The sequence below is a fragment of the Parambassis ranga genome, unplaced genomic scaffold, assembly GCF_900634625.1.
Source record: "Parambassis ranga unplaced genomic scaffold, fParRan2.1 scaffold_22_arrow_ctg1, whole genome shotgun sequence".
Taxonomy (NCBI): domain Eukaryota; kingdom Metazoa; phylum Chordata; class Actinopteri; family Ambassidae; genus Parambassis; species Parambassis ranga.
Window position 1 is genome coordinate 4467495 of NW_021144778.1, and position 22669 is coordinate 4490163.

The window sequence follows — 22669 nt, forward strand, 5'->3', positions numbered from 1 at the left end:
ACTAGTTATGGCTCGCTCGGTTTCCCCTAAAAAAATGCATGGAATGGGATGTTATATTCCCCATCACCAAGCTATCTGAGAAACATCCTGTGTTTTCCACAGATTTTTCTTGTGTAAACCTTATGGTTACAGGTGCAAGCTTAGGACAGATTAACGAGACATGGTGAATGATCACTAACTTTTCACTAACTTTTTATTAGCTTTGAACACATGTTTACTGTTTGATTGCTCATGATTTTTTATTTTTTACTATTTTTGATACGTATAACCTTTGTCACGGTTTTCTTTAGGTGTTGGACTCTAGTAGAGTCCAAAAGGGGGAATTGTGGAAGTATATAAAGGTTACCTACGCGCTGACATGATACAGAGCACGTATTTACTCGTATGTATGCTTTTACTCAGAGAAAAAGGGGGACTCTCTACACACACACACACACACACACACACATACACCCTTACAGAGAGTTAGGGAGGATGTTTACATTACTGGAGCCCTTTTTGTGGTGAAGGTGGATGTAAGATAAATCATCCAACATAGGAGGGAAACAGAGTGTTTCACAGTCATAAATAACATTATGATAATTAGTAGGTGGAGATAAAGGGGCAACATGTCCCAATATGGGAATACCAACGAGGGTCTTGAAGAACTGTTTATCTATTATGCAAATGTACCTCAACTTTCAATAAAACAAGCCTGTGTCCAGGGGAGGGGCAGAACACGTATGGACGGGAGTGAAGCAGACTGAAAGGCCTGTGTTCACTGTGTTCTCCCTTTTGCAAAAGGCGAAACTACAAAACCCAGGGTATTTTCTTTCACTCAATGTTCTGAATACAGGAGACGAAATCTGACAATCCGGGGTGACCAGGGAAGGTCACGACATCAGCCATGTTGGTCAGTTTGTAACTGGTATCTTTATTGGTTAAGAAGAAAATAATAAGTGTACTCAGTAACGAATTGTGGTGTTAAAAATAGTGAAGTACATTATTTTGTTACATTTGTACTTAAGTACAAGTAAAAGTACTGGCTTAAAAATAAAGTACAAGTACCCAGAAAAACTACTTAATTACAGTAACTTGAGTATTTGTAATCAGTTACCCCTGGACACATGCAGTCCACCCCTGGATATGTGCAGTCCAGTGCAGTGAGGCATGCTCTGATCTGTACAATGGAGAAACCAAACAACTACTCCAAAAACTGGCCTTCAATGTTTGTCAAAGTTTGTCAAGATGCTTATGTTTAAGGCAAAAGCTGTGACCTTGTTCAAGCGTATTTTCACTCGAAGCCGTGAACACGTGTTAATCAGACAGATGAGGTGGCCGAGTGGTTAAGGCGATGGACTGCTAATCCATTGTGCTCTGCACGCGTGGGTTCGAATCCCATCCTCGTCGTTTCATATTTTAAGGTCAACGTCCTGACACAGGATCATCACTTGATGGTGTCATAAACATTCCAACTTAAGACAGTTTGGACAGTAGTACTGGTGTCCTATCTACACAGATCAGTCTATGGAGAAGTCCACAGTCTGTGCATTGGTCCAGCTGTAGGTATTAATGGAAAACCCACATTCAGTAGGTCAGGAAATGAGAATATGTGAAAAGGTTCAATATTGAAGACACCTGGAGCCACTCTAACCAGATAATGAACTCAAAACACCTGCAAAGGCCTTTAAATGGTCTCAGTCTAGGTCTGTAGGCTGCACAACCACAGGAAGACTGCTGACTTGACAGTTGCCCAAAAGACGACCATTGACACCTTGCACAAGGAGGGCAAGACACAAAGAGGCTGGCTGTTCACAGAGCTCTGTCCAAGCACATTAACAGAGAGGGAAGGGGAGTACAAGCAAGAGGGAGTACAAAGTGTTCTGCCCAAACAGGGACTTGAACCCTGGACCCTCAGATTAAAAGTCTGATGCTTCCAATACTTCACTAGTACACTTCATGTAGTGCAGTGAGTCCTGATTGACTTGCAATTGACCCTTTATAGAAGGGGGATTAGCTCAAATGGTAGAGTGCTTGCTTAGCATGTGAGAGGTAGCGGGATCGATGCCCGCATCCTCCAGCCTGCATTTTAGGAGGGAGGGTGTAGCTGGATGGATGAGGATGGATGGATAATGTAGTGGACTCCCACCCAGCAGATCAAGTCCCAGAGGTTACAGCATCATTTATTAGCTGAGTTTCCCCTCAGGGAAGCTGCTGTTTACAAGCTGTTTACAGAGAGAAGCAAGAAAACAACAGTCAGCATCATCTTCCATAAAAACACATGACAATAACATGTGAGACAGAGAGTTTATGATCAGTGCTCCCCCTGCTGGTTAGGACATATGATGACATTTTAAATGTATCAGTCAAAAGTCACTCAGTGGTTTGTGTTTGTTTTTATGACTTTCTACATTGTAGATTCATCCTGAAGACATCAGAGCTATGAAGGAACACATGTGGAATGATGTAGTGAACAAACAGTGTTAAACCAAGCAGAATATGTTTGATGTTTGACATTCTTCCAAGCAGCCAGCTTTTGCTTTGATGACAACTTTGCACACTCTTTGCATTCTCTCAATCTGAACTGAACCACCAATGCTGTGCAATGCTGACATCTAGTGGTGGAATCGCAGGCTGCAGCCTCCTCATTCCAAAATCAATCCCTCCTCCACATAAAGTCAAAAGTTGTAAATGTGAGTCATTAAATGAGAGGTTCCAGCAGAAACTTCCAAACATCTGAAGAGAAGCTGAGAAGCCTGAGATACAGGGGCTGCAAGCTGTGCTTCAACTGTTCCTGTTTAGACAATAAGAACAGATCATCACTGTCTTTTATAATGTTCTGATCAAATCACATTAGTTTGTATATTTATATTACACACAGAGCTGTTGTTTCAGTCACATTCATTTGTTATGTGTACAGTGGGTGCAGGAAGTATTCAGACCCCCTTAAATGTTTCACTTTGTTATATTGCAGCCATTTACTAAAATCATTGAAGTTCATTTTTCCTCATTAATGTCCACAGATCTCCCCATACTGACTTGGACTTGATGAGGACAGACACACACCTGTCTGTATAAGACCTTACAGCTCACAGTGCAGGTCACATACTGGGTGATGACGTCCTCCTGCAGGTGTTACTGTGGAACAACTGCTCTGGATTGGGATTAGTCTGAATCTGTCGTTTGTCCCGCAATTTTCATTTACTTAATGTCAGGGTGGTGCAACCATAAACAATGGGCTTCTATTTTGAAGTGAAGAGACAATAACCGTAAACAGGATGTTGTATCAGCCAGAGGACCCCAAGGGACCCTTGGGATTAAGCTAAAAGGTTTGTAGCTCTCTCTTAAATATTTATAAAAATAACAACTTTCAATTCATATATAGACTGGTACACTTTCTATGTCAGGTGGTACAACCATTGGAAAACTAGAAAAATACATTTTATCATAAAACACTATTTATAAAAATTGATCTATATGAATATGATGACATGGGTAGACACTAATGCTAGCATCCAAACAGAACCCTATTTATTTTAAGATAAGTTGCCAAAATCAGGTGGTGCAACCAGTTAGTCAGGTGGCACGACTGCAAGGAATGTCGCTATATAATGTTATTAAAAGCTCTAGATATATCCGTGACATGTCTAAAATGTTTACTAGTAGCCATTCAACCACTCCACAGAAGAATGGCTCAGCACAGGAGAGCCACCTCCTCAGGACAAGACTCAGCTGTTCACCTCCACCTCAAAGACAAAGGACACTCCTTTGAGGACAACAACGTTCACATTTTAGACAGGGAGGAAAGGTGGTATGAAAGAGGAGTCAAGGAAGCCATCTATGTTAAGCTGGAAAAACCTTCCCTTAACAGAGGTGGTGGCCTCAGACATCATCTTTCCACCACATACAATGCAGTGATTCCATCCATTCCCAGGAAGTTTGCACATACTCACAGTAAGAACAAAGGGCTGTCAACCAGTCCCCCTCCGGCAGTTTCATAGTCGTTAGCCAGTCGTTAGACACACCTGGCCCAGTCAGCCAGAACATCACAGGTAAGTATGGAAACATTTAGTGCTATTGTTTGTAAGTTTTTTAAGTTTTACCCAGACCCACCCACATAGGTCTGTAACCACATATAAACCATGTTTCCCCACCAAACAGTTAGAACTGATGAAGCTGCTTGGATGAGCAGCGAAACGTCTTCTAGAAAACTCTACAAGTCCAGACGCCTTGCTTCAACCTTGTCTACGTATGATGACCTGGATGACTGAGAATCTTCATCAACATACTAGTTTTAAGTTAAAGATATTACACATTTTTACATACTAATATGTACATTTTAGATGCCGCTTTGTAGGGCAAGTTCTTCAAGTAGTTGGTGAAGAGATTCAGGTGAGCTGCATAAAGTAACTGGGAGGAAAAAAGAGAAGGTCTGTACGGAGCCCCTCTGATGACATGGTAAAAAAATAAATAATTTGTAGGCCACGAAATATGTATAATGTGCGCACAAAATACTAATTAATACTAATTAATACTAATTAATTTCCACGAAATACTAATTAATTCCCAGTAAGTGGCCATGAATTAGTATTTCGTGCACACATTTATATGGCCACGATTTATTTATTTTTTTGGTCTGTACAAATATTACTCCATATTTGAAAATGTTTGAATTTTGTTAAAACATCACTTTAGTGTTAGTTTGATTGCTGCTAGAGCCCTTCAATGAGGGTCACCTGCCAAATGTATCTCCTCCTTCCAAATTTCAAGCTAAAGACTCCATTTTAGTCTTGAAACGCTCATTAGATGCTGCTCTTGTAATGGAGTGGTTTTTCCACTCCTCTGCTGTTACCATGGTGACAGGCTGACACACAGAGGCATACAAAGCTCTGAATTGCTCTGATTCCCCAGCAATTCAGAGCAATCCTTCACATCAGCATTCAAAGCCATGCTTCAGCTGCAGCAATCAAACTTGCATTTTCTTCAGGAAATGCCCTTTTCTAGTTATCATTTAGTATAGGGTTGTATCAAACGTAATGTTGTATTAAGTGGTTTTGATGAGATGTTTACTACTCGCATTCTTGAAAAAAAACATTTGTTTTACTTAAAAAAATGTAAATAGAGACTATTTACTAAAACGTAAATGTAAATATTTGAAATGAAATGCATTTTTTCAGCATATTTCATGTCATTACTTTGTTGTCAGGTGGTACAACTAATAACTGTCAGGTGGTGCAACCAATTTAAACTAATAAATAATAGCTTAAAGTGACCAAATGGTTTCTAAATGTAATTTGTGTACTTATTTTACTGAATATATGAATTTGTGTATTTTTTTAAATATTTTTTCTGTCTTTAAATGCAAAACTGGATGCTAACGATAGTTAAAACCTGACCTACAAAAGGGAAAAATCTTAAATTATTGTATAAACAAAACAAAACTACCAAATAATAATGTGTTACCTAGTGTACACACCCTAATGGATACTTGCCAAAGATTTATCTTGAAATAAATATTAGGAATATATATATATATATAGTTCTAAATATTTGGTTGCGCCACCTGACATTTCTTGCTTGTGAAGTTAGTCTACATATCCTGGGAGGAGTCCAGAGCTGCAGCTGCAGGTGGTGTCAGTATCCAGCTCTCACTAACATGGTCTGCAGTGAAAGGTGATGCTGGTTGTTGAAATGTCCATGTAGCATGTACTGGAGCTCTGTCTGGGCTGTTAATGGTTAATGATGTAGTTCCTCATATTTCACTGCAGTAGAAGATGGAGATGTGCACTTATAACAGCTTTGCTTTCCCACATTCTGATGAACAAATGTATTCTTGGCTTGAGGGTAAAACATTGATTTCTGCACATGATGCAACAAGAAGAGGGGCAACAGTGGGCGTGGTTACAAAGTCCTTTGTCTGACATCACATTAACATCAGTTTATTTTCTACATCAGATGCTGAAGCTCCTGGAAGAGAGCAGAGAGGTGATTGACAGTTTATCCTTCATCAGCAGGAATGACTCCCTCACCTACAAGGTATTGATGAGCTTTACTGGGATGTGTTTTATCTTATATCTATCTTATCTTATCTTATCTTATCTTTATTTAACCAAAAGTCCAAACGGGCGGAGAAGCGGGTAAAAATGGAAAGACCAGGTTAAAGAAGAAAAAGGCATTGATTGAGGATGCTGCCAAATGTGCAAAGCTCACTGACATATTTTCAAGAAGACAGACAGAAGGCCCAATTGATCATTTAGTTAAAAACTAGCATACATACACTACCGTTCCAAGGTGTGGGGTCACCAGGCCAGTTCTACAGCTTCTCTGATCAGATAACAGTTCAGCTGTGCTAACAATAGTTTCACAGGAGTTTTCTAATCATCAATTAGCCATTTTAACACGATTAGCTAACACAATGTAGCATTAGAGCACAGTGAGTGATGGCTGCTGGAAAAGGGCCTCTGTATACCTTTGTATATATTCCATCTGCCTTTTCTAACTAGAACAGTCATTTACCATGTTAACAATGTCTAGACTGTATGTCTGATTACTGATTACTGATTACTTTAATGTTATCTAATAACATTAAAAAAAACATTTCCAAGTGACCCATTAAGCTACACACGTCACTTTGAACATGTGCTATGTTACCACAATTAGTAACTAAACTAAACAATAGGCTAATATTTAACAAATTAATATTCATGTATTGTATACATAGGCAATGGCTACTGAAATGAATTTACATAATATATCATTTATTTAAAAAGTGTAATCCAAGTTAAGAATTAAGAATACCTTTATTAGTCCCACAATGGGCAGATACAGAAAGTAAAAGATAAGAGAAGCTACATACATAATAGGATAAACTACCAATAAAAATATACAATAGAATCAAAGAACAGTTTACATATGAACAGTTGTTGGAGGTAGAAGTGGTTTGTAAATAATAAATAACAATAATAAATATCTGAATAAATCAAATGAAATAATAATATATTAAATAATGTACATGTGTATAATAAGTATTCTGTAAAAGGATTCCTTTATGGCTGGCTTTTTGGAGCTTCTGAGGAGCAAAGCCAGACCGAAATTAGGAAGAGCCCAGGCACAGCTGAATGGAGTAGTTTATTGTGTTGATACATTACCATAACAAAGATGCTGTTTGTGTCCTGGCATTAGTATTTCCATCTACATATTATTTCATAGGTGAAGCAGATGCTGAGAGAAGAGTGACAGTGCCCAGTGAGTCTGCAGTAGCCCAGGGTAAACACAAAAAACCAGGCACCGGGACAAGAAGCAGGTGGTATTCATGGTATTCATGCAGTGAATAATTAAATCGTCGTCACAATGCCGAGGTAAGGGGGAGGGTCCACAAAACACAGGGGGGTGAAAACCAAACCAAACCCTCAGAACAATTCAAAGGCCTGGGGCCGTAACAACTGTTATGACCATTAACATGTAACTGTAACACCGACATTTAACACCTCCTGTGAAAACTACCGTATTTAAACTACCGTATAAAACTACCGTATTTTCGCGACCATAAGGCGCACCGCATTATAAGTTATTATTAAGTCGACCTTTATTGTTGTGAAGGAACGACTTTGTATATAGTTTGATTATTCGCTGCATATAGCACTGTAGCTCGCAATAATTACATAATACAGATGCAGCTGATTGGTTTGTTACTCACACGTTATTCTGCATAATTTGAAATGTGTATGTACAATTTTCTGTTTCACATGCCGCGCCTGTGTGGTGTTTTTCTTGTTGTGCTCTGAGCTGCAGTGACGTACGCTCGGACCCTCGGGTCTGAGCTTTCAGACAGAGAGTTACAGAGTCAGAGGACTATAAGGGAGTGTTGTGTGTTTGTGTTTACGGAAACATGGCTGAACGACAGCATCCCGGACTCCGCCATTCAGCTCGACCGCCTAGCGTGTTTCAGAGCGGACAGAGCCTTGGTTGAAGGAGGTAAGACCCGCGGCGGCGGGCTCTGTGTTTACATCAATGACTCTTGGTGTCGGGACGCTGCTGTGGTCTCCAAACACTGCTCGCCACTTGCGGAGCTTATTATTATAAAGTGCCGGCCGTTTTACCTGCCACGGGAGTTTACAGCTATACTGCTTGTAGCTGCGTACATCCCGCCGAGCTCCAGCAACAACAACAGGAGCGACGCACTGAATGAGCTCTACCTGCAGGTCAGTGAGCAGCAGACAGCCCACCCGGATGCTTTTCTCATCCTGGCGGGTGATTTCAACCATGCAGACCCCAAGACTGTGTTTCCAAAACTTCACAAACACATAGACTTTCCAACTCGTGGCAACAACACACTGGACAATGTTTACACCACCCAGAGAGGCTCGTACAAAGCCCTCCCCCTCCCCCACCTCGGAGCTTCTGATCACATCACTGTTATGCTAATGCCAGCATACAGACCACTGGTAAAAGTTGCCAAACCGGTCCGAAAAGAAGTGAGAGTGTGGCCGGAGGGAGCCACAGGAGCTTTACAGGACTGTTTCAGCACAACAGACTGGGATGTGTTTAAGCAGGCTGCAACCCACAAAAACTGCACTGACCTCCAGGAGTACTCAGAGACTGTCACTGCTTACATCACCAAATGCATTGATGATGTAACTGAAACCAGGACTGTCAGCATTCGAGCCAGTCAGAAACCATGGCTGACAGGGGAGGTCTACAGGCTGCTGAGGGCCAGGAACGCTGCCTTCAGAAGAGGCAACGACACCAGCCTAAAGTTAGCCAGAGCCGACCTGTCCCGTGGCATCAGGAAGGCGAAGAGACAGTACTCCAGGAGGGTTGCCCACCACTTCAGCGACAGCAGGGACACCCGGAGCCTGTGGCGGGGGATACAGACCATCACAGACTACAAGCCCCCACCACAGACCTCTGACAGCGACACCTCTCTGCTGAACCAGCTGAATGACTTCTTCGGACGCTTTGAAGCACTCAACAGCACTCCTGCACAAAAGATCACATCCTCTCCCACTGACCAGGTATTTTCCCTGTCCCGAGCCAGCGTGAAGACATCTCTCAGCCAGATCAACGCACGCAAAGCTCCCGGTCCTGACAACATACCTGGCCGTGTGCTCAGAGACTGTGCTGAGGAGCTCGCTGAGGTGTTTACAGACATCTTCAACATCTCACTGAGCCAGGCTGTTGTCCCCACCTGCTTCAAAGCCACCACGATCATCCCTGTGCCGAAGAAGTCCACCCCCGCCTGCTTCAATGACTACCGTCCAGTAGCACTCACACCCATCATCATGAAGTGCTTTGAACGGTTAGTCATGAAACACATCAAGACGGCCCTTCCTCCCTCTCTGGACCCCTTCCAGTTTGCATATCGGCCCAACCGGTCAACCAGTGATGCTGTTTCCACAGCACTCCACACAGCTCTCACCCACCTGGAAAATAAAGACTCATACGTTCGAATGCTGTTCATAGACTTCAGCTCAGCATTCAACACCATCATCCCACAGCAGCTCATCAACAAACTGGACCAGCTGGGGCTGACTCCTTGCTGTGCAACTGGCTGCTGGACTTCCTCACCGGGAGACCTCAGACAGTGCGGGTCGGCAGAAACACATCCAGCACCATCATAATGAACACCGGGGCTCCCCAAGGATGTGTGCTGAGCCCCCTCCTCTTCACTCTGCTGACCCATGACTGCACGCCAACACACAACACCAACATCTTTGTGAAGTTTGCGGACGACACAACTGTGGTGGGTCTCATCTCCGGTGGAGATGAAACATACTACAGGAATGAGGTGCACCTTCTGGCCGGGTGGTGCAGAGACCACAGCCTCTCCCTGAATGTGGAGAAGACAAAGGAGATGGTTGTGGACTACAGGAGAGCACAGAGTCAGCACACCCCTCTGACCATCGACGGTGCTGCTGTGGAGCAGGTGAGCAGCACCAAGTTCCTGGGTGTGCACATCACTGAGGACCTCTCCTGGACTAACAACACTGCATCCCTGACCAAGAAGGCACAGCAGCGCCTCTACTTCCTCCGCAAGCTCAAAAGAGCCAGAGCCCCTCCCTCCATCCTGTGCACCTTCTACAGAGGGGCTGTTGAGAGCATCCTGTCCAGCTGCATCACTGTGTGGTACGGAGCCTGCACCGCCACCTGCAGGAAGACGCTTCATCGCATAGTGAGAGCAGCTGAGAGGATCACCGGCGTCCCTCTCCCCTCCCTCCAAGACCTCTACGACAGCCGTCTCACCCGAAAGGCCCTCCGCATCACAGGAGACCCCACCCACCCTTCACACCGCTTCTTCAGTCTGCTGCCATCAGGAAAGAGACTGCGCAGCCTCCGGGCCAGGACCAGCAGACTGAGGGACAGCTTCATCCACCAGGCTGTCAGGAAGCTGAACTCTCTCCCTGCTGTGCCCCACTTTCTCCCCCTTCCCTGACACCACCCCCCACCCCCTACCCCTACCACCATCCCCTCACCCCTACCACCACCCAAGATAGGAACTCTTTGTACCAGCCACTTTACCAAAGGAACTCTGTGCACCAGTCACTTTTTACCGTCATGTCACACCAGTCTCATATAAGCTGCTATAACTTAATCTATTCCTGGACTGTTACATTATGCCAACTGCACTGACTTGCACCATTGCATCTTTTGCACTCTCATACCAGTCTCAATAAGCTGTTATAAGTTAAACCATTCCTGTTTATATTATGCCAACTGCACTGACTTGCACTATACATCTTTTGCACTCTGACTGCATTGTGCCTTCATTATGTGCCTTGTATTTTGTGTGTGCCTCATTGTAGGTACATTTTTTACACTTTATATTTATCTTTAGTTTTTAGTTACATGTTATATGTTGCGGAGTGAAGAGTAACGCAATTTCGATTCTCTGTATGTTCAGCACATATAGCAGAGTTGACAATAAAGCTGACTTGACTTGACTTACAGAAGTGAAAACCCAGGAAACCGCTCCGCGTCCTCCGCAAGCTGCTCACATCTCTATATGTGCGAGTTCAAACCTGCCAGCTCTCATCGCTGTCAGAGTCACAGCCACACACGTTGCCGGCTGGCTGTTCAGAAATTATTATTATTATTGTTCAGAAATTATGCCGGCTTTCACAAAAGCTCGGGCAACAGTCACTGCAGAAACATAAGTCCACGCATCCACAATCCATTCACATACGCTGGCGTAACTTGCCCGGCGCTGCCTCCCAGTAAAGCTGTGCTCGCTGTCTGCCATCCATCGCTCCTACGCTGCTCGCATCTTTATTTTGAACACCCTGTTTATGCCGATGTCCAGCGGTTGAAGTTCTTTGTTAACCCTCCCGGGATTACGGCAAGCTCCAAGTTCATCTGCTTCGCCAGGTTTTTTACACCGGCGGTGAGACGGGCGCGAGCGGAGTCGCAGATCAGCAGCGAGGGTGATGCGTGAAAAAAACCATCCGGTCTCTTTACATAAACCTCCCTGAGCCACTCTCATTTTCCCCTCGTCCTGACTCCAGCTGGAAACTTTTCTTTTGGCAGTGTCTTCCTCTTAAAAATGACCGTAGGCAAAAGTTTTTGTCCGTTACCATGGCAACCGACAACAACATCGAACGCTGATTCTCGTGCCCCGTGGTCCGTATTGATACCATGCTGGTCCCCGTTCTCTCCACAGTTTGGTTCACGGGGATGTCGAAAGTGAGGGGGACCTCATCCGTGCTGGTGATGAGGCTGGGCTGGATGTTTTTGCTGGCAATGTTGTCTCTGCAGTAGACGTGGAAGCTGGCCAGCTTTTCTTTGTAATCTGCTGGAAGTTGCTGCGCCTGTACTGTAGCGTTCAGCTGATTGGTGAATTGCTGCCAGCGTACGTAGTTTATGTATCACGTCCCTGTGTCTGGTACTCAACCCATACATAAGGCGCACCGGATTATAAGGCGCACGGCTGACTTTTGAGAAAGTTTTAGACTTTTAGGTGCGCCTTATAGCTGTGAAAATAATAGTACTCTTGTGTTACCAACAATGAAAGCTGTCTGCTTTGTTTGCTAAGTTTGCTTCCTCTGTGTCTTCACAGCATGTCTGCCAACCTGAGCAACCAGACTACATATCAGAATGAAACACAGTGTTATGGTGACATATTCTTTTACCTCACAGTGATGGAGGTGTCCTTCCTTCCCATCAGTGTGCTGGGAATCATCCTCAATCTGTTTGTGTTGGTGGTTTTCTGCTTCCACAAGAAGGCCTGCACTGCGCCTGAGATCTACTTAAGCAACCTGGCTGCTGCTGACTTTCTTCTGATGTGCTGTTTCCCCTTTGACGTTCTAGTTTTAGCAAACGATTACATGAGTTCTGCCATATGCAAACTGATATCAACTATCATCTACATGAACACCTCCTGCAGCTGTGGCTTCCTTGTTCTGGTTAGCATAGATCGTTATTTGGCACTGGTGCACCCGCTGTCCCATGAAAGACTGCGCAGGCCAATTTGTGCCAAACTGGGATGTGTTCTGGTGTGGACTCTGGGTTTTCTTCTGAATGTTGATGTTATCGTTTACTTTAAAGCAGTACGTGATCCTGAGAATAATGTTACTGAATGTAGTAGTGTTTATCCAAGTAGAAGTCATGATGTGCTGTTTAGTGTTCTGTATTCAACATTCACCTTCTTCCTCCCCCTTTGTATTATGTCCTTCTGCACTGTCAACATTCTTCATGTTTTGAGGAACAGGGTAACAGAGAGCTCAAACACTCAGAAAATGGAGCACAGGGCCACCACTCTGGTCCTGGCAGTCCTCCTGGTGTTCATGATCTGCTGGCTGCCAGGCCAAATCGCAAGAGTCATACATTTATTACTTGTATATACCCCTAAGGATGAGTGTCTTGTTAAATTATTGCGCTTCATCAGAGTCTTTTCCTTCTTCTTGGGCATTTTCAACAATGCTCTCAACCCAATTCTCTACGTCTTAGTCGGGAAAACTTTCCGCCGAAAAATGAAGGAATTATTCCAGCAGTGCAGAACATAAACAGCAACCACAAGACACACTTCCACATATACAACAGACACAAGTAACAGTTGATGGTGCAAGATTTGGATTTTCCATTAGCTTTCCATGGTCATGATGTTTAATGTCCCCAACAACCATATAACATCATTGCAGGCATCCTTGTTAAAGTAAATGGCATCATTAGAAAATAGGACTACATAATAAAATCCACTAAAGGAAAGCTGCACTGTAGTGTAACTGTGAAGCCATAATGGACAGCAAGTACAGTTGCTCATTGGATGAACTCAAATTGTGTGCAGGATTTCCATCTGCTATTAAATATGTGTAGCCCAACTCAAAACAGTGGCGAAAAACATCAATCAGGTCTCCAGAGTTTACTTCACCAATACAAAGTGCACTCTACTCAATATAGCTGCTGCCCCGATGCGGCCTTGTTTTACTGTCTTTGCATGTGTTGATGTGGCAGATGTTTTTTTTTCATTGGGACATAGTCAAGGTGAAAATAAGTATGTAAATTGATGTATTCTACATTTAATCTGATTATATTTCAGGTTTTAGCTGCAACAAAAGCAACATCAATGTTACCCTGCCTCCTCAAGAATAATTTCTCTCATAGGAATGATCTCATTTCCTGAGGGAAGCATATTCACTGCAGTTATCTGAAGAAGTGGTGGTTGGATTTGATAATAAACGCATTTCATCTATCAGTGCACAGTGTGAGAAAGACATTTAAATTGTAACATGTCAATAAAATAAACATAAACTAAACTAAAAATAAAATGAACAGTCAGGTGCATCACATGCTGGGTGCTGCCTCCACTGCATTTACATCTGGCAGTGAGACTGAGTACAAAGCTGCGAAGTACGGACTGAGAAAGGCCATCACAGCAGCCACAAGCAGTACAGAGAGAAGCTGGACGCTTCGAGACCTCCACTGTCCACACAGAGAGGAGGCCCACAGACATCTGGACCACTGCATCTGTATCTGCCCTGGATTTAAAAAGGCTCACGCTCCATACTGAAATTCAAAAAACTCATTTCACTCAGAAATTCATGCGACGTTAATCACCCCTCGTGAGCCCCAGTACACCCAGAGCGCCAAAGTTCTGGTTCTGGCATGCCTTAAGATGTTCTCCCTCCCAGGCTACTTCCAACCACTGACTTTGACGCACTAGAGAATAAGTACTTCCTGTATCAATGATGGCACAACGTTACTGGGCACACGCAGCAAGGACAGTGGCACTTTATTCCCTAGCTGAACAATGGTCACCACGTCAGCTGGTTTTCTAGTGGAAACCTTCTCCTGGGGCTTTCTCAGCCCCTTTTCTTTTGCTTTCTGTTGATCCACTATCCCAATATTCCTTGGTGGACATACAGTCTTTCTCCACCAGGGTGCCTACTTTCACCAACTGATCCATGGTGGTGACAGTGCCTCTAAGACACCCACTCCTGCTTGATGCTGGGCAACCACAGAGCCCTCTGTTCTTATGACTCAGAATGTTCCTTCTTCACTGTTAGAATAAATAGTAATTTTGAGACCAGATATGTTTCACTTCTTCTTAAGACATACACTATGGGTGCTCCTTGCAGTGACTGAATGTCAGATGCATGCTGTGCAACTAATCACATGCAATGCACTATGCAATGGAAAACATTGGTTACAAGAAATGATTGATATTAGAAAATGTTATTGTTTTCTTCTGAATACTTTAGTGGACAGGATGTATTGAATATTTTAAGAGATATGTGTACACACAAATACAAAGATGGTCCTAAATTATAGCTACATTATAAAAGCTTCAAGTTGTAAAATGAAGAAATGTATGGGAGCTAAATGAGCCGGCATTTCTTGATGAGATGAACCAAATGATCCGGCTCAGTAGAAGTGCTGCAGTTCCCACCATGCAGGTTCCTATCATTATTATTGACAGTGTTTCCCATGAATTTGGTTAAGAATCTAAGACTGATGGTCTGAATTTGTTTCATAATGATATACACACGGAAAATCTCGTTATGTAGTTGTTTAATTTTATTCATTGTGTTTAAATACAGTGCTGCTTGAGAGTTTGTAAAGCTTTCAGAATTGTCTGTATTCTTTTATAAATATGACCCAAAACATCAGGTAATTTTCACAAAAGTCCTGACGGTGATGAAAGAAAAGCCATTCAAAGCAATATTAAAAGAAGAAATCTTTGACTTCATTTATATGTGACCCTTTGCCTTCAGTACCACCTGTGACTCCCTGTATAGCAACAGAAGCAACCAAAAGTGTTTTTAGGTATCTATATGTGCATGCTTGCTTTTCAGGAATTTCCCCTTATGTTATGTTTTTGTTTTCCAGGTGACCTGTCTGACGATCTTTAATCTCTTCTCTATATAAAAGCTTTTCTATCTTTCCTGTCCATCTACAACGCTCTGTTTAAATATTGGCATTGACCCATCATGTCCTCAATAAGCTGAACATTTTGACATTTGAACAGTTTCAATAGCACAAACTATGCCCAAGATACGCTGAGCCAAAAAGTGTACGGAAGAAAATATAATTTAAAAAAAAATAAAGTACTGTCGTAGCAACGGCAATCAAACTAAAGAGGGTGAAGAACAATAGATTGATTGCCTAGCAACGGCAATAAATAATAAATATATATATAATATATAGGCCTACAAGTTTTGTATTGAATAATGATTCAAACATTCAAAAATCAACATTACATCACAGGAATGTGAGGCTTTGATGATGTCATCAGCACACTGACTAGATAGTGCCAATCATTTTAAAACATGCAAGTGAACTCCACCTGACGGAGATACATCTCGACACATTTGCTCCATCACTTCTGAGAGAAATCAAACTTCTCACCCGTCCTACAAGGATTGTTTATCCAGACAAGAGCTCAGCAGACTGAACCCCAGCACAGCTACAAAGCTTCCAGCATGGACAATGTGAGATTATCTTTGATAGTCAGTTATCTTGTATGTACCTTAGCTCTGAAAGTGCACTACTGCTAACACTATATATATTCATGATAAAATAAAAACATGTAAATATGAATGTGTATATAAGATATGTAAACAAGTGGTGAAAAGTGGCAGCTGGGAAACTAAATTAGACTTTTGAATGCATTATATTTGTTTACTTTTAAGATGGAGAGTTGGTGGCTTCCAACCTTTCTGTAACTCTCAGTAACTCTTTAACACTTCTGTTAACTCTTGCATGTGCACCTTGAGGAACTGTTAGCGTTTTGGTACCTTACAAGTGTATTTAAGCAGTTTAGTGACAATATTACTGTATTTTAGCCAGCTTTTGTTGTTGTTAAGTTATGGCCTCGTTGCCATAACAACACAGCTAATGGGTAATGGCATCATTACAAAGTAAGTGTCCCTGCTAGCTAGTGAGTTCCTGCTGCAGAATGAAGGTGGACCTACGATGACACACTGTGACATGGTTGAAGTAAAAGTGTGGAAGCTGTTGCACTAGACATTGTTATGTTCGTATCTAGAATTATAATGCCCTCCCAGTGTTCTTCATCAAGGGATTGTAAAATGACACATGGCTCATCAATCAAAACAAACATTGCTTTATTTGTAGCTGCTATCACAGCACTGAAAACCAAGACTTTAAATAATTCATCATGAAATCAGTTTTGGTTAATGACAGTGTGATTATTGTTTTATTGTACTTTATTTTAACATATTTTAAATTTGTTTTAATTTATTCTTTAATTTATTATTTTTAGTTTATTAAAGTGTGTTATAAATAAAGTTGCAGTTGCAGTTTTGTGGTTATACAGTGCTAGAACACACTATAGTTGTCATTTAATTTAATGTAATTTAATTTGGCACACATTTTGACAGATTGCTATTCTCAATTAGGCCACATTTACTAGACTCCAATCATTTAAAGAGAAGAAGGAGACTCTCAACACTGTAGTAAGTCAGGGTAAGGCATGTTGATAGTTGTGTAAAGAAACACATCAAGGTGCTCTTTCATCGTTTTAAAGGACAGTTTTGAACAGGAGGCACTGGAGCTGGTGATGGCTGCAACAAGCTGTAAACAGCAGCTTGAACTGCAGCTGCTCTGCCTGACAGCTGCTGTACAACTGAAGCTTGATTGATTGACTGATTGTTCATGAGCTTCGGTCTTGTTGAGTGTACAGTCTCCAAAATCAGCTCATCAGCTTCTGCTTTCTTCAAGCTGTAAATCATGAGTGTGGTTAGTGCTTGCAGCAGCCACACTCATGATTTCCGGCTGCTTCTAAACTAAAAGCATCATATCTGATGTCATGTTTGGCTCACACTGTGTCAATGATACATCACAACTATATTCAGAGACAAACAGACAAATATGGGTCAAAGAGGAAACAGCTGTTCCGAACTTTGCTCAGATTATTGTTAAGAGGAGGAGGATGGTCAAGCTGACATTAGCTGTTCGGAGCTAGCTTGTTTTCTGGCCATTTGTATCAATGTAAAGTAGAAGTGGCACATGGATGAACGCTGGCTTTCATTCTGAAAATCTGCGTTTCATTCTGTTATGCTGACTTTCATTCCAAAAAAGTTGCCTTCCATTCAGGGGGAGCTGAATTCTGTTCCACAGTAATGACTGTTATTCTTTATAAAGCTCTGCAGGGACTTGCAGCAGACTAGAACGCCAGCATTCCAATTCCTGTCATATTCATTTGTTCAAAAATCAGCATGGTCCAACAACGGATCCACTCCTGACCCCGTGTGTTTTGCTGCTTCCTCTCTGCTCTCCCACCTCTGTGTGCTTGTCCCCCGCTGATTAGCTGCCCTGCCCTAACGTGCTGCACCTGTGTCTGATTGTAGACAGGCTCTGCGCTCTTCACATGATTTGTCTGTGTGTGCAGGTATGTTCAGCACAGAGTTAGGTCAGGCATTGCTGTGTGTCTTAACCTGTTTGACCCGGACTTGCCTCTCAGAACTCAAGTTGTTGCTGGTGATCCCCTTTCCCTTTGGTCTCTTCCAAAAGCTAATGGTCCTTGAATGCTTCTCAGAATCTCTTGCAAGGTAACAAGAGAATCTGGTGGGGAATGCAGAGAGAGACACACAGAGTAAGTACACAAGGAGCAGGGAGGACAATGAGATGCAGGTGAGACACATTAGGGAGGCAGGTGATCATCGGGAGGAGGGAACACACAAGGAAGGAGGAAGACAAGACACCTGAAACGAGAGGAGCCACAGTGCTTGGCTTGTCTGGGTTGCAGCGGTGGAAATCCCTGAGGATGGGTGACGTGGGTATCCAGGATCTCTCCTCCGGGCCATATCCCTGCCAGTCTACGAGGTACTGGAGCCCCCTGCCATCCAGAAGTCGGTGCACAGTGTTGGCTGGATGGCCGTCGATGAGGCATGGAGGTGGTGGAGTGGGAGTACAAGCAATAGGGCGTACAAAGTGTTCTGCCAAACAGGGACTTGAACCTGGACCCTCAGATTAAAAGTCTGATGCTTCTAATACTTCACTAGTACACTTCATGTAGTGCAGTGAGTCCTGATTGACTTGCGATTGTACTTTTATACAAGGGGGATTAGCTCAAATGGTAGAGCGCTTGCTTAGCATGTGAGAGGTAGCGGGATCGATGCCCGCATCCTCCAGCCTGCATTTTAAGAGGGAGGGTGTAGCTGGATGGATAATGTAGTGGACTCCCACCCATCAGATCAATTCCCATGAGTTTACAGCATCATTTATTACCTGAGTTTCCCCCAAGCGGCAACCTTCGGGGCTCAAAGTGGAAGCCCATGCGGAAGTGTCAAAACTTGTAATTCACGCCGCAACAGCTGGGGGTTGGCTCTAAAAGCGAGTAATTTCCCATAGACTCCCATGTTAAAATGGCCGACTTCACAGCAGAAAAGAACATGTTTACAGCCTGGTACAAAAAACCACTCTGGTCTCAGATGATAGGTTCTCTTCTAGTGTCAATTGTAGGGGGGGTGAATTTTTTTACAACTCACTCGTTTCAATGGTATTCGGACTTAAAATTACGCCTAATTATGGGCGTTGCCGCTTGAGTGACAGACAGTTGACGTATCACAGCGTGAGTTTCCAGCTTCCACGATCGCCCGCCCCCCTAAACCCCGCTCGTGCCCCCCCTCTTTGTCCATAATCGGAGTTTTAGTTGACGTGACGCTGCCAACATGGCGGCGGTCATCAAGTCCCGGAACCTCCCACCGAGCCTCAAAACGGCTCTTCAGAAACAAACGGGTGACGTCACGGAGGCTCTGTCCATAGTTTTTACTGTCAATGGTTTCCCCTCTGGCTCAAGACTTGTTGAAATAGCACCGAGACACTCTCTGGCTGTCCACATCAGTGTCAGTGAAGATTTCAGACTGTTTATTAAGTGTTCATCTTGGAGCTGTTCTAAATTTGCTGTGGACAGCATACTGCTCATGTCAGGATGGCCGAGCGGTCCAAGGCGCTGCGTTCAAGCTGGGGAACATTCGTCCGTCTAAGATGGGGAAGAAGGGGGAAGAAGGGGGGAGAAGAAAAGAAGAGGAAAAAGAGGGGAAAAAGGGAAAAATGAAAAAAGAAAGGAAAGCTGTGGAAACATATCTAATTTATGTACGTATTTCAGGATGCAGAAACTCAAATTGACACTTTTAGGATTTTACTTTGGACCACAGCTTGGATTCGAACCGGCGACCACAGGAATGCTAGTGTTGATCTGCATCTGCTACATTTTTGGCATCATTTTTACAAATGGACATAAATACAAACGTTTTAACAGTCTGCCTAAAGTAAACGGAGTGTTACTATTAAGCAGGGACTCTCCTGTGTTGTACTCTATTTACCTTTGTTGCATAATACAGACCACAGACACATGAAATGAGACTGTTTCCGGTTTATTAACTCAAAATCATATTTTCTTACATCCCAAATAACGCTGTAATCCGACCCATATTTACAAATAAATGTCCCTTCAGTCCCGATCAAAAAGTAACAGGCAAACAGACGAACAAACAAAAAACTCCTCCTGGTGAACCCCACGCGGGATCCTCTCTCTCCCTGGGCGATCCTTGTCCATAAAAAAATGGTTATTGTCCGTACTTTTTTTTTCGCGTCACGGGTCCCTCTTACTCTCCCCAGTTTCCCGTTTTCCTTCACCTGTCTGCCACCGCTGTCCTTGGCGTCTCTCCTCCCCTGATGACAGTCCTTCGTCTCCTTTCACTCACAGCATGTCAGCTGGCAAAATAGATCACCCGACCCCCGCTGTCCTCACAACAATATAAAATAAAATATTACAAAGAATGCCGTCGCCTTGAGCGGCCTTTCTCTATAGGTAATAGGCATTAAGGGACAATGTTTATTTACAGGAAGACATTTCTATATGGCAATACACCATAAAATCTAAATAAAAACATTACTTATGTGGTAGTGCTACAACGTGGGTGGAAATACTTTGATTCTCAGGTTTGGTGTTTAAACACTGCACCTTAAATAACATTAGTAAGCACCGAGTGGCAAAAGCAAAATCCACTTTGTGTAACGACCGTAACTCAACAAATCTATCAATCTATAAAAACGTCAACACAGTACAAGAGTTTACATGACACACAAACTTAAACTAGTGTCACACGGCACTGTAGCAAGTGTTTAATTACCATACCGACTGTTTTTCTCGCTAGCTAGTGCAGAATGAATGACGACCGGTATGCGCCATACTGATTCTCTGCTCCAACATTTGTCCACCGTGATTGGTCAAATGTTGGAAATGTTGGACAGTGGGGAAGAAATCCGCTAGCTGATTGGGTGCACCTCCAGCAATTGAAGGCTTGTGATTGGCTCTTGTGTCCAACATTTTCCAACATTGTACGGACGATCCTTCGCCAGCTGGCGTTCTAATCCATTGTGCTCTGCACGCGTGGGTTCGAATCCCATCCTCGTCGTTTCATATTTTAAGGTCCTGACACAGGATCATCACTTGATGGTGTCATAAACATTCCAACTTAAGACAGTAATACTGGTGTAGCTGGTTTACAGAGAGAAGCAAGAAAACAACAGTCAGCATCATCGTCCATAAAAACACATGACAATAACAGAGAGTTTATGATCAGTGCTCCCCCTGCTGGTTAGGACATATGATGACATTTTAAATGTACCAGTCAAAAGTCACTCAGTGGTTTGTCTTTGTTTTATGACTTTCTACATTGTAGCTTCATCCTGAAGACATCAGAGCTATGAAGGAACACATGTGGAATGATGTAGTGAACAAACAGTGTTAAACCAAGCAGAATATGTTTGATGTTTGACATTCTTCCAAGCAGCCAGCTTTTGCTTTGATGACAGCTTTGCACACTCTTTGCATTCTCTCAATCTGAACTGAACCACCAATGCTGTGCAATGCTGACATCTAGTGGTGGAATCGCAGGCTGCAGCCTCCTCGTTCCAAAATCGATCCCTCCTCCACATAAAGTCAGAAGTTCTAAATGTGAGTCATTAAATGAGAGGTTCCAGCAGAAACTTCCAAACATCTGAAGAGAAGCTGAGAAGCCTGAGATACAGGGGCTGCAAGCTGTGCTTCAACTGTTCCTGTTTAGACAATAAGAACAGATCATCACTGTCTTTTAAAATGTTCTGATCAAATCACATTAGTTTGTATATTTATATTACACACAGAGCTGTTGTTTCAGTCACATTCATTTGTTATGTGTACAGTGGGTGCAGGAAGTATTCAGACCCCCTTAAATGTTTCACTTTGTTATATTGCAGCCATTTGCTAAAATCATTGAAGTTCATTTTTCCTCATTAATGTCCACACAGCTCCCCATACTGACAGAAACACACAGAGTTGTTGACATGTTTGCAGATGTATTAAAAAGACAAAGTGAAATATGACATGGTCCTAAGTATCAGAGCCTTTGCTGTGACTCTCATATATTGAACTCAGGTGCGTCCATTTCTTCTGATCATCCTTCAGATGGTTCTACACCTTCATCTGAGTCCAGCTGTCTTTCACGATACTGATTGGACTTGATGAGGACAGACACACACCTGTCTGTATAAGTGCAGGTCACATACTGGGTGATGACGTCCTCCTGCAGGTGTTACTGTGGAACAACTGCTCTGGATTGGGATGAGTCTGAATAGAACTTTGTTAGCTTTGTAAAGCTGTGTGGTAGTTAGAGAGGAACTGTAAAGAGTCAACAACAAGGAGTTGTCTCCAATGAAATAAAGTTACACATCAGGGCTCGTCCGGGATTTGAACCCGGGACCTCTCGCACCCTAAGCTAGAATCATACCCCTAGACCAACGAGCCACGTGTGCCCTCTGATGTTCATGTGTCAGCAGCTGAAACTGAAATGTAAATGAATAAAAGACTACTGTGCGCTATAGCTGTGTGGAATTAGCGACCTATCTACCACGCGTGTCACATGTGCTCGGAAAGCTCGGAAAGTGTGGACAAGCTGGAGGTGGAAGAGAACCGTCAGGAGAGGGATGAACAGCTGCCATGATATTTGTAATGGGACGTCAGGACTTTGTTTTGGTTTTCTTTCCAGAACAATACAGGATCTGAAATGAAATGTGTGAAATGTTTGTTCCACCATTTTGAAGACTTGGATTAAATTATGCATTCTGGGAAATTTTTTTACATTTTTTTTTATTTTAGGTACTTAAATCCCAATGGTAGTAAATGGTAGTAATCCCAGAGGGAAATTGTTTAAGGCCCCTAAACAAAAGACAGGTCCTTTGGCCAGTAGGT

General features: G+C 42.9%; 1 protein-coding gene and 2 non-coding genes across 3 annotated transcripts; 2 read left to right on the forward strand and 1 right to left on the reverse strand.

Moving 5' to 3' along the window:
* Positions 1 to 1307: 1307 nt before the first annotated feature.
* Positions 1308 to 1389, forward strand: trnas-gcu (transfer RNA serine (anticodon GCU)). The gene has a single exon. It is a non-coding gene; the product is annotated as a tRNA-Ser (tRNA).
* Positions 1390 to 12032: 10643 nt separating this feature from the next.
* Positions 12033 to 12977, forward strand: LOC114430306 (B2 bradykinin receptor-like). Its single transcript, XM_028398610.1, has one exon. The coding sequence runs from the start codon at positions 12033 to 12035 to the stop codon at positions 12975 to 12977; it is 945 nt and encodes a 314-aa protein (XP_028254411.1).
* Positions 12978 to 22153: 9176 nt separating this feature from the next.
* Positions 22154 to 22225, reverse strand: trnap-agg (transfer RNA proline (anticodon AGG)). Its single transcript has one exon. It is a non-coding gene; the product is annotated as a tRNA-Pro (tRNA).
* Between the last annotated feature and the right edge of the window lie 444 nt (positions 22226 to 22669).

Excerpts from the sequence above, each read along its gene's own strand:
- LOC114430306 (XM_028398610.1), top strand. The coding sequence starts at position 12,033 with ATGTCTGCCAACCTGAGCAACCAGACTACATATCAGAATGAAACACAG.